The sequence below is a fragment of the Neophocaena asiaeorientalis genome, unplaced genomic scaffold (genome assembly GCF_003031525.2).
Source record: "Neophocaena asiaeorientalis asiaeorientalis breed wild unplaced genomic scaffold, Neophocaena_asiaeorientalis_V1.1 scaffold116, whole genome shotgun sequence".
Classification (NCBI taxonomy): Eukaryota; Metazoa; Chordata; class Mammalia; order Artiodactyla; family Phocoenidae; genus Neophocaena; species Neophocaena asiaeorientalis.
The window spans coordinates 10,109,116-10,125,992 of record NW_020174561.1 but is presented as its reverse complement, the minus strand read 5'-3'; the positions used below and the strand labels follow the sequence as shown (position 1 = coordinate 10,125,992).

Genomic DNA, 16,877 nt, shown 5'->3' with positions numbered 1-16,877 from the left:
TCAAGAGGAAATAGTCTAAGAAAATCTTTCTGTGAAAGAAGCCTATTAGCTTATCTTCATAGCTATGGCCTGAGGGGCAGGCTTTCAATTAAACACACCTCTAAGGGCCTGCTATGTAAACCTGAGGGCAGGCACTGTCTGTGTGCTCTTCCTCCACTCTGCTCTGGAGCACCCATATATCCACCAGGGGAGCTTTTATACACATCTGGTGGCCAGTTTTTATGGTTGCCACCCGGGGGCCAGGGAATGCTCCATGATCGCCTAGCTCGGGAGGCCAGCAGGTCTTGCATTCCTAGATCCCACGGTACATAACAAATGGAGAGACAGTTCTTGGCTAGCTATCACTCCCAGGGCACTTCACAGACAGAAGACTAAAACACATCCCCAGTGTTTTTGTGAAAGATGCCTGTTTGCTTGAACTGAGCTTTGGCCGGAGGGGCGGGCTTCTGATTTGGCACTTATCTAGGGGGCTGCAGAGCTACACTTGGGGATGGAGGTCAATGGATGCCGTCTTTGCGCTGCCTCTCTTCCTTGCTGCAGATCACCAGTATCTCCTGGAAAGGAACGTGTAGACTCGTCTGCCCTGATTTTGTGACTGCTACCCAGGGGATACCTCTAGATTGGTGGCCAGTGAACTTATGCTTGTGGTCCCACAGAAGTGTAATATATTTAAAAGCTGCTAACTAAGGTCTAGCTTCTAATCATCCTGGACCTAGGTGCTGACTGAAATTCTCCTCTTAGGGACACTGTTAGGTCTTGGCACACCCTCAAATACTGGGAGCTGCTAAAAATAAAATAGGCTGCTTCAACAATCACAAAGGTTTGAGAGACAACCAAAAGCTAGGGCAGGATTGAACAGTAAGGTTTATCTCCTATGTGAAGCTACTCCTTCAAGACTGGGAGAGGTGGCTGTTTTCTCTAAGACATAGAAGTCAACACAGGGTGTCAAAGAAATTGAAGAAACGGAAATATGTTTCAAATGGCAAAACGAGAAAGAAAAAACTCTCAAAAAAAGCTCTTAATGAAGAAGAGATGAATGATTACCTGATAACTGTTCAAAATAATGGTCATAAAGATGCTCACCAAACTCAGGAGAAGAATGGATGAACATAGTGAGAACTTCAACAAAGAGATGGAAATATGAGACAGTACCAAATAGAACTCACAGAGCTGAAGAACACAAAACTGAACTGAAAAATACACTAGAGGGATTCAACAGCAGACTAGATGAAGTAGAAGGAAGGGTCAGTGAACTCAAAAACAGGCAGTGGAACTCTTTAATCAGAGCAGCAGAATGAAAAAAAAAAAAAAAAAGGGTGAAGATATTATAGGGGTCCCAGGAGGAGAAGAGAGGGGGAAAAGCGTGGAAAATTATTTTGAGAAATAACGGCTGAAAACTCCCCTTACCTGGAGAACAAAACAGATACCCAGATTCAGGAAGCCCCAAAATTTCCAAATAAGAGAACCCAAAGAGACCCACAAGACACATTATCATGAAAATGTCAAAATTTAAAGACAGAGAGAGAATCTTAAAAGTAGCAAGAGAAGAACAACTGTGACTCATAAGGGAACACCCATAAGACAATAAGCAGATTTTTCAGCAGAAACTTTGCAGGCCAGAAGGGAGTGGCACAATGTATTCAAAATGCAGAAAGAAAACTTCCAACCAGGACTACTTTACCCAGCAAAGTTGTCCTTCAGAATTGAAGGCGAGATAAAGAGTTTTCCAAAAAAGCTAAAGCAAAACAAGTTCATCATCATTAGACTGGCCTTATAAGAAACATTAAAGGGACTTCTTTAAGCTGAAGAGAAAGGGCACTGATTAGTAACAGGAAAACATGAAAGTATAAATCACAGTGGTAACGGTCAATATATAGTAAAATTCAGAATAATCTAACATTGTAAATGTGGTAGATTAATCACTTATAAAGCAATTATGAGGTTAAAAGACAAAAGTAGTAAAAATAACTTTAACTACAATAAGTAGTCAACCCAACAAGAGGATATGACATTTCTATATATTTATGCACCCAACATTGGAGCACCTAAATATATAAAGCAAATATTAGCAGATCTAAAGGGAGAAATAGCAGTACCATAATGGTAGGGGACTTTGATATTCCTCTTTCATCAATGGATAGCTTATCCAGAGAGAAAATCAGTATGAAAACATTGGCCTTAAACAACATGATGAACTTAACAGATATATTCAAAACATTCCATCCAAGAACAGTATGGAGGCTCCTTAAAAAACTAAAAATAGATCTACCGTATGATCCTGCAATCAGCCATAAAAAAGAATGACTTAATGACATTTGCAGCAACATGGATTAGACCTAGAGATTATCATACTAAGTGAAGTAAATCAGAGAAAGACAAATATCATATGATATCACTTATATATGGAATCTAAAAAAATTGATACAAATGTACTTCTTTATGAAACAGACTCACAGAATTAATATTGTTAAATTGGCACTACCACCCAGAGTAACCTACAGACTTAATGGGATCCCTATCAAATTACTCATGACATTTTTCACAGAACTAGAACAAATAATCCTAAAATGTATATGGAACCATAAAAGACCCAGAATTGCCAAAGCAATCCTGAGGAAAAAGAACAAAGGAGGAGGCATAACCCACCCAGACTTCGGACAATACTACAAAGCTACAGTAATCAAAACAGTGTGACATTGGCACAGAAACAGACATACAGATCAACTGAACGGAATAGAGAGCCCAGAAATAAACCCATACACCTATGGTCAATTAATCTTCGACAGAGGAGGCAAGAATATAAAATGGGAAAAAGACAGTCTCTTCAGCAAGTGGTGCTGGGAAAGTTGGACAGCTGCATGTAAATCAATGAAGTTAGAACACACCCTCACATCATGCACAAAAATAAACTCAAAATGGCTTAAAGACTTAAGCATAAGACATGACACCATAAAACTCCTGGAAGGGATCATAGGCAAAACATTCTTTGATGTAAATCATACCAGTGTTTTCTTAGGTCAGTCTCTCAAGGCAATAGAAATAAAAACAGCAATAAACAAATGAGACCTAAACAAACTTACAAGCTTCTGCACATCAAAGGATACCATAAACAAAACAGAAAGACAGCCTACAGAATGGGAGAAAATATTTGCAAACAATGCAAGCAACAAGGGCTTAATTTCGAAAATATACAAACAGCTCATGCAACTCAACAATAACCAAAAAAAAAACCTAAACCACAAAATGGGCAGAAGACCTAAATAGACATTTCTCCAAAGAAGACATACAGTCGGCCAATAGATGCATGAAAAAATGCTCAGCACCACTAATTATTAGAGAAATGCAAATCAAAACTACAATGAGGTACCACCCCACACCAGTCAGAATGGCCATCATTAAAATGTCTACAAATAACAAATGCTGGAGAGGGTGTGGAGAAAAGGGAACCCTCCTATACTGTTGGTGGGAAGGTAAACTGGTGCAGCCACTATGGAAAACAGTATAGAGGTTCCTCAAAAAACTAAAAATAGAGTTGCCATGTGATCCAGCAATCTCACTCCTGGGCATATACCCAGACAAAACTATAGTTCAAAAAGATACATGCACCCCTATGTTCACAGCAGCACTATTTACAATAGCCAAGTCATGGAAACAACCTAAATGTCTATCAACAGGTGAATGAATAAAGAAGATGTAGTACATATATACAATGGAATACTACTCAGCCATAAAAAAGGAATGAAATAATGCCGTTTGCAGCAACATGGATGGACCTAGAGGTTATCATACTAAGTGAAGTAAGTCAGAAAGAGGAAGACAGATACTATATAACTTATGTTGATTTGTGTCATACTCTTGATTCCACATGTATCTATGAAACAAAAACAGACTCACAGACATAGAGAACAGACATGTGGTTGCCAAGGGGTGGGGGTGGGGGGGTTAGGAGAGGGAAGGAATGGGAGTTTGGGGTTAGCAGAGGCAAACTATTATATATAGGTTGGATACACAACAAGGTCCCGCTGTAGAGCACAGGGAACTATATTCAATATCCTGTGACAAACCATAATGAAAAGCATGAAAAAATGTCATTTGCATAACTGAGTCACTTTGCTGTACACAAGAAATGAACACAACATTGTAAATCAACTATATATATGTATATATAAAACTGGAATATTCACAAATGTGTAGTGATTAGACAACATGCTATCAAATACCAGTGGGTCAAAGAAGAAGTCAAAAGAGAAATAAAATACCTTGAGACAAATGAAATGGAAATACAACATATCAAAACTTATGGGACAAAGCAAAAGCAGTTCTATGTGGAAAATTTACAGTAATAAATGCCTACCTCAAGAAACAAGAAAAATCTCTAACAGCCTAACTTACACCTCAAGGAACTAGAAAAAGAAAAACAAACAAAGCCCTAAGTTAGTAGAAGGAAGGAAATAACAAAAATCAGAGTGGAAATAAGTGAAATAGATAAACAAAATTGATAGACCTTTAGCTAAACCTTTAGCTAGACTCACCAAGAAAAAGAGAGGTGACTCAAATAAAATCAGAAATGAAAGAGGGGACATTATAACTGATACCACAGAAATACAAGGGAACATAAGAGACTACTACTATGAGCAATTATACACCAACAAATTGGACAACTTAAAAGAAATGGATACATTTCTAGAAATACGCAACCTACTAAGACTGAATCAGGAAGAAATAGAAATCCAAAAAGACCCATTTTTAAGAAGGAGATCGAATCAGTAATAAAAAACAAAGCAAAAAAACCCCGAAAAAACCCAAAACCTTCTAATAAACAAAAGTCGGGACCAGATAGCTTTATTGGTGAATTCTGCCAAACCTTTAAAGAAGAATTAATACCAGTCCTTCTGAAACTCTTCCAAAAACGAGAAGAGGAGGGAAAACTTCCAAATTTTTGTGAGGCCAGCATTACTCTGATACCAAAAATAAACAAAGACACCACAAGAAAAGAAATTACTGGGCAATATCCTTGATGAACAGAGATGCAAAAATCCTTAACAAAATATCAGCTAACTGAATTCAACAATACATTAAAAGTATCTTACACCATGATCAACTGGTGTTTATTCCAGGGATGCAAGTATGGTTCAACATCCACAAATCAGTCAGTGTGATACACCACATTAACAAAATGGAGGATAAAAATCATGATCATCTCAACAGATGTAGAAAAAGCATTTTACAAAATGCAACATCCATTTGTGATAAAAACCCTCAAAGTGGGCGGAGAGGGAGCATACCTCAACATAATAAAGGCCATATATGACATGCGCACAGCTAACATACTCAACAGTAAAAGCTGAAAGATCTTCTTCCAGGATCAGGAACAAAACAAGGATGCCTGTTCTCACCACTTTTATTCAGCATAGTACTGGAAGCCCTAGACAGAGCAATTAGGCAAGAAAAAGAAGTAGACATCCAATTTAAAAAGAAGAAGTAAAACTGTCTCTGTTTGCAGATGACATGATCTTGTAGAAAACTGTGTAAAGACACTTCCAAAAACCGTTAGATCTAATCAATGAAGTCAGTAAAGTTGCCGTATCCAATATTAGTATAAAAAAACCTGTTCCATTTCTATACACTAATAATAAACTATCAAACTTAAGAAAATAATCCCATTTATAACTGCATCAAAATGAATAAAATACCCAGGAATAAATTTAACCAAGGAGATGAAAGACCTCTACACTGAACACTATAAGACATTGTTGAAAGAAATTGAAGAAAATAAATAAATGGGAGAATACTTGTGCTCATGGATTGGAAGAATTAATATTATTAAAACGTCCCTACCCTCGAAAGCAATATACAGATTCAATGCAATCCCTATCAAAATTCCAATGGCATTTTTCACAGAAATAGAACAAACAATCCTAAAATTTGTATGGAACTACAAAAGACCCAGAATAGTCAAAGCAGTCTTGAGAAAGGAACAAAACTTCAGAAATTATGTGCTCTGATTTTGACTATTACAAAACTGTAGTAATCAAAGCAGTATGGTATTGGCATAACAAACAGACACATTGACCAATGGAACAAAATAGAGAGCTCAGAAATAAGCCCACGGATATTGGTCAATTAATTTATGCAAAGGAGCCAAGAATATACAATGGGGAAAGGACAGACACTTTATAAATGATGCTGGGAAAACTGGATAGCCACATTCAAAAGAATGAGACTGGACCACTGTCTTACACCATACACAAAAATCAGTATAGATTGAAGACTTGAATGTAAGACCTGAAACTATAAAACTCCTAGCAGAAAACATAGGTAGTAATAAGATCCTTGATATAGGTCTTGGTGATGATTTTTTAGATTTGATCCAAAAATCGAAGGCATTGCCTTTAAAGCAAAAAATAAACAAGTGAGACTACTTCAGACTAAAAAGCTTATTCGAAGCAAAGGAAACCATCGACAAAATGAAAAGGCAGCCTACTAAGTGGGAGAAAGTATATGCAAATTGGGATTAATATCCAAAATATATAAAGAATTCATATAGCTCAATAGCAAAGAAACAAACAATATGATTCAAAAAACCACAATGAGATATCACCTCACACCTGTTAGAATGGCTGCTGTCAAAAAGACAAGAAATAAGAAGTGTTGGGACTTCCCTGGTGGCTCAGTGGTTGGGAGTCCACCTGCCAATGCAGGGGACATGGGTTTGATCCCTGGTCCAGGAGGATCCCACATGCCACAGAGCAACTAAGCCCGCAAGCCACAACTACTGAAGCCCACGCGCGTAGAGCCTGTGCTCCGCAGCAAGAGAAGCCACCGCAATGAGAAGCCCGTGCACCCAACTGCAGTACTACTAAAAAAAAAAAAAAAAAAAAAAAAGGCTGATTTTCCTCATAATATACCTTGCACAATATTTAAACAAGCACGAATCAGCAATGAAATTGAAAGGCGAATTGTTAAATAAACACAGTTGCAAACGTGAAAACAGGAAAATATTAAGCTTTTGGGAGAGATTTCTTACATCATTTTTATACAAATATATATTTTCCTTAAACCTAGAGGATTTACTTATTTTTTGTCCTAACCATAGATGGTATTGCGACCAACTTTAGCAGACTGTTTATACAGTGACTCTTTCTAGGAAAATGCTTTTAAGATCTAAAGTAGATTTTGTTATCCAAAAGTTATATTCAACCTTCCTATTAATTAAACTTTTTGGATTAGAGATATTTCAACTGGCCAACTTAATAAAATTACCATTGAGTAGGTTCAAGTATGGTTTTCCTCTGTTTTTGCTTTCTAGCTTCCTGAGAAAATAAATGGATAATAGTTTAAATATGGAAAATGATTATTATTTTTAAATCTCCTGTCATAGCCAAACATAAGATTGACTAAATCTTTCTGGGCAGATTTCTGCTCCACTCTTCTGCAGATTCTGTCTCTTAGAACGACCTTCTTGATTCTCTCTTTTTAAGTATTTGAACTATGAACAGCCTTTTATAAACCTCCTTAGGTTAAAATTGAATGGCCCTATTCTGTTGTGGTAATCAGAGCGAATGAAACATCGAAAGGTAGAGAGTTGTACCCTCTCTAGAATAAATATTTTGCCATTATCTCTGTTGCTATCACAGTAATATTAATAAGTATGTACACGAATTCTTTACTGAGTACTTTATATACATTGTCTCTTTTAATCCTTACCAGCTATCAAATGTGTGATCTTAAAGTACTGTAGGGATTCAGTAAACTCATATGCATAATACTTGCACCATTGCTATTTTTTCACTCTTCTTTCCCTGCCTCTCTGTCCACATACTAACTTTGCATTTTAAGTGTTTTAAATAAACACCTCTACTAACTGAGTGTTTACTCCCTGGCAGATTTGTGTGTTAAGCTCCTGGGAAACAAAAGGTGACCTGATATATATGTTATCGTCCTAGACTTTATAAAGTGTGACTCTTTAGAAAGGAATACTTGAATCAGTGCTATAGTTAAGTCATGACCAACAATTACTGGATCAAATCTCTCTTGAGAGTTTGGAATATTTAATGAATCAGCAACAGAGGAGGCAGCAGGGTAAACAAATAAGAGAATCAAAAAAAATCTGTGCTATCCACTTACTGTAATTTAAAATATGAGTGCACTTCCCACAGGAGGAGGACGGATTCTAGGATTTGGACACGTGTTAGGTATATGATTGAGGAGTCCTTTTGTGGGGTGTGGGAGAAAGGTACTGTTTTTTTCTACAGTTCTTTTGAGTTTATTGAGAGGAGAGATAATAGTAAAGGTTATTGTTCAGTTTCTGTAAGTGTGGTCCTCTTTGTGCTGCAGTGGAAAATGTAGCTCCTCTCTTTCTTTTACCTCCTGACCTATCTCACTTTCTTCCCTACTAGGAAAATGTTGACTGTGTTTTGGCTAAGATGCATGGCCTCGAGGGGACAGCAGTGTGCCAGAGGGCTCTGTGTGGGAGGCATACTTCAGGCCAATTTATGCAAGCAGCAGGTCATTCTAGGGCTGTAGGCCAGAATGCTGTGCGTCCTCTGCCTTGGAGACATGCAGCTACTTGGAGCTAAGCTACCGTGCCGTCTTAGTAAATATTTCCTGCCCCCGTGATCACTTGAGGAGCAGAACTCCCTGGAGATGTCTGTGTCTCGTCCCTCACAGCTGGCTTTTCACAGAGGCCAGATACTGACTTAGCCATCCTGGCTGCAATTCAGGATGACCAAAACCCACTTTTAGCCTGCTTTTTGATTTTGTATTGAGAAACAGTTGCAGCAAAGCAATATCTGGGAAGAGGAATGCCTCTTGCTCTGCATGGTGAGTCCCCCTGTGCCCTCCCAGGGCGGATGTGAGCCTTAGCAGCTAAAGACATGGGGACACCTGTGGGTTCTCTGTGGCTTTGATTATAAAGCTAGAGTCAGGTTTGATCGCAATACAATTTCCCAAATTACTAATTACACATAACTGACTGTTCATGCTTTAACCTGCATTTGCTCTTTGGCATACTGTTGACCTGTTGAAAAAAATAATGAACCCCTGTTTCTCAGTATATAGTCTACATGACGGGGACCTGATTAAGAAAGTATTTTCAAGCATTTTCAGTCACAGGAAATGTTATTAGAGATCAGTCAAGATAAGACACATACAAATCTACCTTCGCTTAAAAATGGGTTGTGGGTTATTCTCAGAATTCACTGTTCTTTGCCCTTCCCTGTACTCTGCTGTACAGTGTCTTTGCTTCAAGAGACTCAAAGCACCTGTCATACCACATCTTAAAAGAAGGAAACTAAAAAAAATAGACTTGTTTAGAATACAGCTGAGTTTCCTGTGCAAAGAGTTCTCTGACGGTTCTCAGGGTTCCTTTCACTGTAACTGCTTTCCTCACATTTGCCTAGTATTTTGAGCCACCTATGATTGGGTAAAACAATTTGGGATTTTATTATTAAATTCGTGTATTCTTATAAAAATAAGTCTTCAATCTCATTTCAAGAGAACAAAGGCCCTCAGATCAGTCACAGATATTTTCACCAGTCATCAAAGATGCTGTTTAAGTAAGTTTCAGTTGTTACCTTCAGGGTGTTGGGAAGCTAGACACTTGCCAGATATGCCAGCTGCATGGATTTAACACTGATGACCTTTCAGAGGACTCAGAGATTTTGTTTGGGTTTGTGTCTGCAAGTAATTCATAACAGTTTTTTTAAGAGTCAAATGTTGTGCTAAAGATTTCCTTTTATGCTATCTTTTTAGCTCCTTGGCTGCTGGTATGTTTCTCTGTTTTCCTAAATTTACAGTAGCTGTCAGTCTTGTGCTGAGTTCTCCTCTCAGTAATACACTGAACTGTGCAATTCTTTTGGGCCTAGTTTGGAACAGGCATTCTTCCCAGAACCTAGTTGGCTTCTCAAAGGTTAAACACTTTTGGCAAAAAACTGCAAATATGACCGAATAAAACCATGAAAACGAAAAACCACAAGAACAGCAGGAAAAACAATTATTTCTGACAGTGAACTACATGGATGCAGAGGACTCGTCTCTTTTAAAGTTTGTTTCTCCATTTAGGTCTTCTTAGTTTGTTAATTCTTATGATCCTCTCCTTTGCTTCAGATAAAACCAACAACATAATGCCTTTTATGATTCTCCATCCCCCTGGGGGTGGGAGGGGTGGCAGTGACAGAAACTGTAACAGCTGTTTCTTCTTAGTTTATTTTAACCTTTTCCTTACCCTAATCACAATCAAACTACTCTTTCTAGAACACAACTGAAAAGAAAAATGCTTTTGGAAAGGAATACAAACCAGATTATTAAATTGATTTGATAGAATTTAGGGATTCATTTTTTGGTTTCTTTTTTTGTTGTCATGTCTTAAGTATTTCTCTACTTATAAACTACAGAAAATGAATGTGTTTCTGGTAGATGTTTCTGTAAATGCACCTTGCTTAATATCACTTTAATCTCTAAAATGAATTTTGGTTTGTGGCTTCTTTACGTGCCCTATTCATAGATTTGATTTTTCAGAGCAGCCCAAAGTGCTTGTCTAGTGAATTATGTAGGACCTATGTTTTAAGAGGATGACTATTTTTGTAAGTTTTAGTATTTACATGAAGGGCTTATTCTTTTGAGAACTCTGTCATAACCGTATATTTTACCAGTAGAGTTCCTATATAATCTCTACAGTGCTTCTGTTCATATAAATATGAACCTTAATTTTTAAGTTTTAAATTTAGATTTCTTTTGATTGACACATCGTCTCTCTCTTGGCTGCCTACGTCTTACGTCTGTTTCAACAATGTAACTGGAAGTTTACGAGTTCTCCAACTCATCAACTCTGCTCTTAACGTGTGGAAGGATAATACTTACTATCAAGTCTTCATTAAAACTAAAATTCAGAATCATCTTTAGAAAGGAAATGTGAGTCGGGGCTGAAAACAGATCAGCAAGACAAATCAGCAGAAATCAGTTGGATTTATAACTGATCTTCTTCCCGCCAGGAAGATGAGCTGTTAGAAGTGACCCATCCCTGTATTGGCAGCATAACACACTGGATTAGACCATGGATTACACAGGCAGGTTGTGTGGGTTCTGACCCTGCCTACTACTTCCTGACTCTGTGACTTTGAGAAGATTTCCTAAGTTTTCTGTAATCTGTCTGTGGTAAAATGGGGATAATACCATTACTGCTTCTTAGGGATGTTATTTGAATCAAATGAATTAGTATTTGTAAAGAGCTTAAACTAGAATTCAACAGAATTGCCAAGTTTCTTAAATAGTTAAAAAAAAGTGAAAGAGTGATGAAAATATCTCTTCTGCTAAGATTACACATTCTTAATTAATAAATGCTTTTTTTCTTCATTAATGCCAGGCTTCTTATTCTCTGTAAAACCACCGCTTGTATCTATTGTACAAATTACACTATATGACCCAGCAATCCCACTACTGGGCATATACCCAGAGAAAACCATAATTCAAAAAGACACATGTACCCCAATGTTCATTGCAGCACTATTTACAATAGCCAGGTCATGGAAGCAACCTAAATGCCCATTGACGGGCGAATGGATAAAGAAGATGTGGTACATATATACAGTGGAATATCACTCAGCCATAAAAAGGAATGAAGTTGGGTCATCCGTAGAGACGTGGATGGACCTAGAGACTGTCATACAGAGTGAAGTAAGTGAGAAAGAGAAAAACAAATATCGTATATTAACGCATACATGTGGAATCTAGAAAAATGGTACAGATGAACCGGTTTGCAAGGCAGAGATAGAGACACAGATGTAGAGAACAAACCTATCACCAAGGGGGGAAAGCTGGGGGATGGGGGTGGGGTGGAGAGTGGGATGAATTGGGAGACTGGGATTGACATATATACCCTAATATGTATAAAACAGATAATGAAAACTTGCTGTATACAAAATAAATAAAATAAAATTCAAAAAACGAGAAATTACACTATGTTGTTGAAGACAGTCTAGAAAACGAGTGTTCGATCTGCTTGCGCTAAGAATTTATTTTTTCATGTTCCTTGTTTACTAAAAATGCAAAGTTTAACAGACTTCAGTTACTTTGTAGATCTTGTTGGCTAAAGGTAGGAGTTTGGAGAGATTCTATTGTTGGCTTAGGGCTTCTGATTTTTGTGTAACAACCGTCATTATTGTCTAAGATCTGGAAGGGACTTTTTTTTTTTTTTTTTTGCGGTATGCGGGCCTCTCACTGTTGTGGCATCTCCCGTTGCGGAGCACAGGCTCTGGACGCGCAAGCTCAGTGGCCATGGCTCACGGGCCCAGCCGCTCCGCGGCATGTGGGATCTTCCCGGACCGGGGCACGAACCGCTGTCCCCTGCATCGGCAGGCGGACTCTCAAACACTGCGCCACCAGGGAAGCCCCTGGAAGGGACTTTGATTCCCAAATGAATATGTTCTATGAGCACCAATGAGTTGTTTAGTTGGGAATGTCACTCCCATTCCTCGTCATCCTGAGGGCAGCTGATTTCACACGTTACATTCAGTCCCTCCCTCCTGATTACTTATTGTTTTCCCCTCCCTTTCTGTATATGGGAATGGCTGGACTCCCTTGTTTTCCCTTGTTTTGAATCAAACGCTAAAACTTTTTATCTCATTCTGCCACTGAATCTTGTTAATGCCTCCTCTCCTTTTCACTGACTCATTTGCCAAACTTGGCTATCTGCCACTTTACTTCCTCAGCCTTATTATCCCATATCTTCAGCTAAAACCAAGATTTGAATTTCTCTTCATCAGTTCAAACTCTCAAGGTCTAAACGATAACTCATCTGTATCTTATCTCTTTTAACTACAAAAAGCCACATACTGAGAGAGGACAATCATACTTGACAAAAGACTGATGTCTTGACTATATCAAGAACTTCTACAAATCAGTAAGAGAAAAAGGCAGTTCAATAGAAAAGTGAGGGGAATACATGAACACCTGTTTCAAAGGTGAAACGTGAATGGCCAAAAACATGATAAGATGTTCAAACTTATTAGTAAACAAGTAAATGCAAAATAAAACCACCATGAGATGCCATTTCACACTCAATGAATTGGCATATATGAAAATACGCCAGTTTCATAGATTGGTGAAGATGTGGAACAACGAGCATTCCCATACTTGGTTGGTGGGAATCCATTTTGCAGCAATCACTTTGAAAGCAAATGTGGTATCACCTAACTTGATTAAACATATGCGTATCCTGTGGCCCAACAATTCTACTGCTAGTTATTTGGCATGTGTACTCTAGGAGACCTGCACAAAACTGTTTCAAACATTACTGTTTGGAATAGCACAACACTGGAAATGACCAAAATATTCCTAAGTAGGATGAATAAATAAATTACAGTGTATTAAATCAATGGAATACTGTACATCTAGAAAACAAGTGAACTTTAGCTACATGAATCAAGAAGGGTAAGTCTGAAACACATAATACTGAGGAAAAATGCTACTTATGGGAATTTATATGGTACCGTTTCCTTTCTGATAGATTATGTAGGGATATTTACACATTGACTGTTGTATAAAGTACAATGAAAAGCACGGGAAGAGGAAGATGATTTAGGAAGGGACCAAAGGAGGCTTCAAAGGTATCATTACCCTCTATTTCTAAGGCTGGGTGGGAGGGCCATTCTTTCCCCTTTAAGATTGATAGATTCACTACATACAGTTCAATGTATATTTTATGATTAACACATAAAGAATCTAATGCTCAATAACTATACTTAATGTTTTTCGGTATCAAGTGAGTTTTTGTGGATTCCTCCTCTTAGTCTTGAAATATAAGCATTCCACAGTAGAATACAAAGTTAAGGTTAGAAGTGTCCTTAGAATTAGTTAATATGGAGATTTGTTTGAAGGCATACTGAATAGAACTGGGCTGCTTTCCAGTTAAACACTAGTTTCTTAATAGGAATAATAATAATAAAGCTAGCTCTTTATAACATTTCAGATATTTTACAAATCGCGATAACATAATCCTGGAAAAACTCTACTGAACAGGTACATATAAGATATTAGGATAAAAATTTATAGAAAGAATGTAGAAAGAGGGAAACTATAGACTCTCTAGAAACAAAGAACTTTCCAAGGCTGTGGACTTGGATCCATGAAGTTGATCTTACTGTTCTCCTAATATGATTGGATATAGTAATCCCCACTTATCTGTGGTTTTGCTTTCCATGGTTTCATTTTCCCACAGTCAATTGCAATACCAGAGTATTAAATGGAATACTTTAGAAATAAACAATTCATAAGTTTTAAATTGCATGTCGCCCTGAGTAGCATGATGAAATCTCATGCCTTCCCACTCCGTCCCACGCGAAACATGAATTATCCCTTTGTCCAGCATGTTTCACCTGACCGTCACTTAGCAGCCCTCTTGGTTATCAGACCGACTGTTGCAATACTGCAGTGCTTGTGTTCAAGTAATTTTTATTTTACATAATAATGGCTCCAAAGCACAAGAGCAGTGATGCTGGCAACTCAGGTATGCCAAAGAGATGCTGTAAAGTAATTCTTTAAGTGAAAAGGTGAAAGTTCTCGGTAAGGAAAGAAAAACAATTATATGCTGAGGTTGCTAAAGTCTACGGTAAGAATGCCTCTTTTATCCATGAAATTGTGAAGAAGGAGAAAGAAATTTGTGATAATTTTGCTGTCGTACCTCAAACTGTAAAAACTTATGGCCACAGTACCTAATAAGTTTGTAGTTAAGATAGAAAAAGCATTAAATTTGTACAAGATATTTCAAGAGAGACTCTACATTCACATAAATTTTATTACAGAATATTGTTATAATTGTTTTCTTTTACTAGCAGTTAATATTGTTAATCTCTTTGCCTAATTTATAAGTTAAACTTCATCATTGGTGTGTATACATGGGAAATAAATAGTAATATATAGAGCTCAGTATTATCCGTGATTTCATGCATCCACTGGGGGTCTTGGAATGTATCCCCCAGTAATAAAGGAGGACTACTGTACCACTAAACACATTAGGGGAAGATGGAGAGAAGCTCACAGTCTTACAGTTCTGTGATCTTTTTCCAATTGCTCCATAGACAATTTTACATGAGAGTGGGCTTGGCACTGAGAAGATTGGGAGGAAACATTGGTGTGTTTTTTAGCTTTTTTTTTTTTTTTTCCCCCACACCACATGTCTTACGGGATCTCAGTTCCCTGACCAGGGATTGAACCCGGACCACGGCATTGAAAGCTGGGAATCCTAACCACTAGGCCACCAGAGAACTCCTAGACTTTATTTCTGCAGCCAACTCTGGAGTTTTCCTTTCTGAGTTTTTTCTGACTCTCTCCCCTTTTTGCCATCTGGCAATGTAGAGTATGTATTTCCCACACTTCCCCCTTTTACAAAGTTACAGACTCTCTACAAAGTTAGAGACTACAGAGAAACGGCAATGTTCAAGGAGTTGGGGAGTTTATGACGGAATACACAATTTGATGAAACTCCATCAAAGGCACTCAGTCGTAAAGCCGAATACAGAAATACACAAGTCATGTGACAGTGGGATGCGGGTAGGGATTGTTCTGTACTGTTGTTGTTGTTGTTGGAAGCAGAATCCCCTCATTAAAGCTTGCATTGTATGAAATTTTAAAAAGAAAAGAAAAAGAAGGAAAGGAACACAAATACAAACCCAGAAATAATCCTGCTAAAAATTCACAAATATTTCTGAAAATAGACAAATGTCTTATAACATTGGTCTTAAATTATTTTTACTGCATGTGTTTAAGTCCTCCAGAAATAGAAATTTTCTTCAGTTGTTCCTTTTACTTACTTGCCCCAAAATTCTACAGGAAAGAAGTTTAGAACATGGTGTACTAAATTTAGTAGATTGTAATCCATTTGATTTCTCACTTTTTTATATCAGTTCATGAAATTTATTGTTTAGAGAGGCATCACTAGAGATGTCTCGGGAAATAATAGAAATGTAAAGTACTTTGCCACACAGGAAGTGGAAAAGCAATTTCTATTTTCTGAAGGACTATAATGTCATGGAGTCATTTAGCAGAGAGCAGTAGATAGCGAAGATGGATGAGAAGCATAGAAAAGTGCAGGACCAGTGCACCGTGTGTGAGTAATACTCTAACCCACATGCACACACACATATGCACAAGTACAATCTTTTTTTTTTTTTTTCCAGATCCAGTATCTACTTCTAAAGATTGCTTATCTAGAATTTAACTTGTTTCTTTTTATGCTTCCAGCCCACAAACGACTACTAGGACTGCATGTCATTAGGTTCTGGATCACTCAATTATTTTCATCAATTCTTATTATTCAGTATATTGATGATTTATATATTTTGTGTTCCTCCTTTTTCTGACTACGTGGCCTCCTCCCAACTGAAAATGAAGATTGCTGTGTCCACTGTATCCTGGCCTGCCTGTTCTGTGAATTCCTGACCCTCTGCAATATTGTCCTGGGACAAGCTTCGTGTGGCATCTGCACCTCTGAAGCCTGCTGCTGTTGCTGCGGAGATGAAATGGGAGATGACTGTAACTGCCCTTGTGACATGGATTGTGGCATCATGGATGCCTGTTGTGAATCATCAGACTGTTTGGAAATCTGTATGGAATGCTGTGGAATTTGTTTTCCTTCGTAAATATTTATCTTCTGTTTGCATTAAAACTGGAGAGTGTTTTAAAGTTTTTCTTTTAAGGGGGAAAGAAAAGCACGTGGTAAGATTCTCATCAAACAATCCAGTATTTGCACTGTTAACTCATTATTTTAGGAAATCTCTGAGAGCCTTTTTTTTTCCTCTAACCAAATCTACATGGTTTAATATGTGAAATTTTAACTACTTTTAGACTTCTTAATAGGTTACAATGACTGAGGGACATTTTGA

At 37.6% G+C, this 16,877-nt stretch overlaps 1 protein-coding gene across 2 annotated transcripts in view; it reads left to right on the top strand.

Moving 5' to 3' along the window:
- MDFIC (MyoD family inhibitor domain containing) overlaps nt 1-16,877 on the top strand; it is a 95,125-nt gene extending 78,248 nt beyond the window's left edge. For both annotated transcript variants that reach the window (XM_024757840.1, XM_024757841.1), the window contains exon 5: nt 16,387-16,877. In XM_024757840.1, coding sequence (XP_024613608.1) covers nt 16,387-16,634 — 248 coding nt within the window. In that variant the 3' untranslated portion in view covers nt 16,635-16,877. The remainder of the gene's footprint in view (nt 1-16,386) is intronic.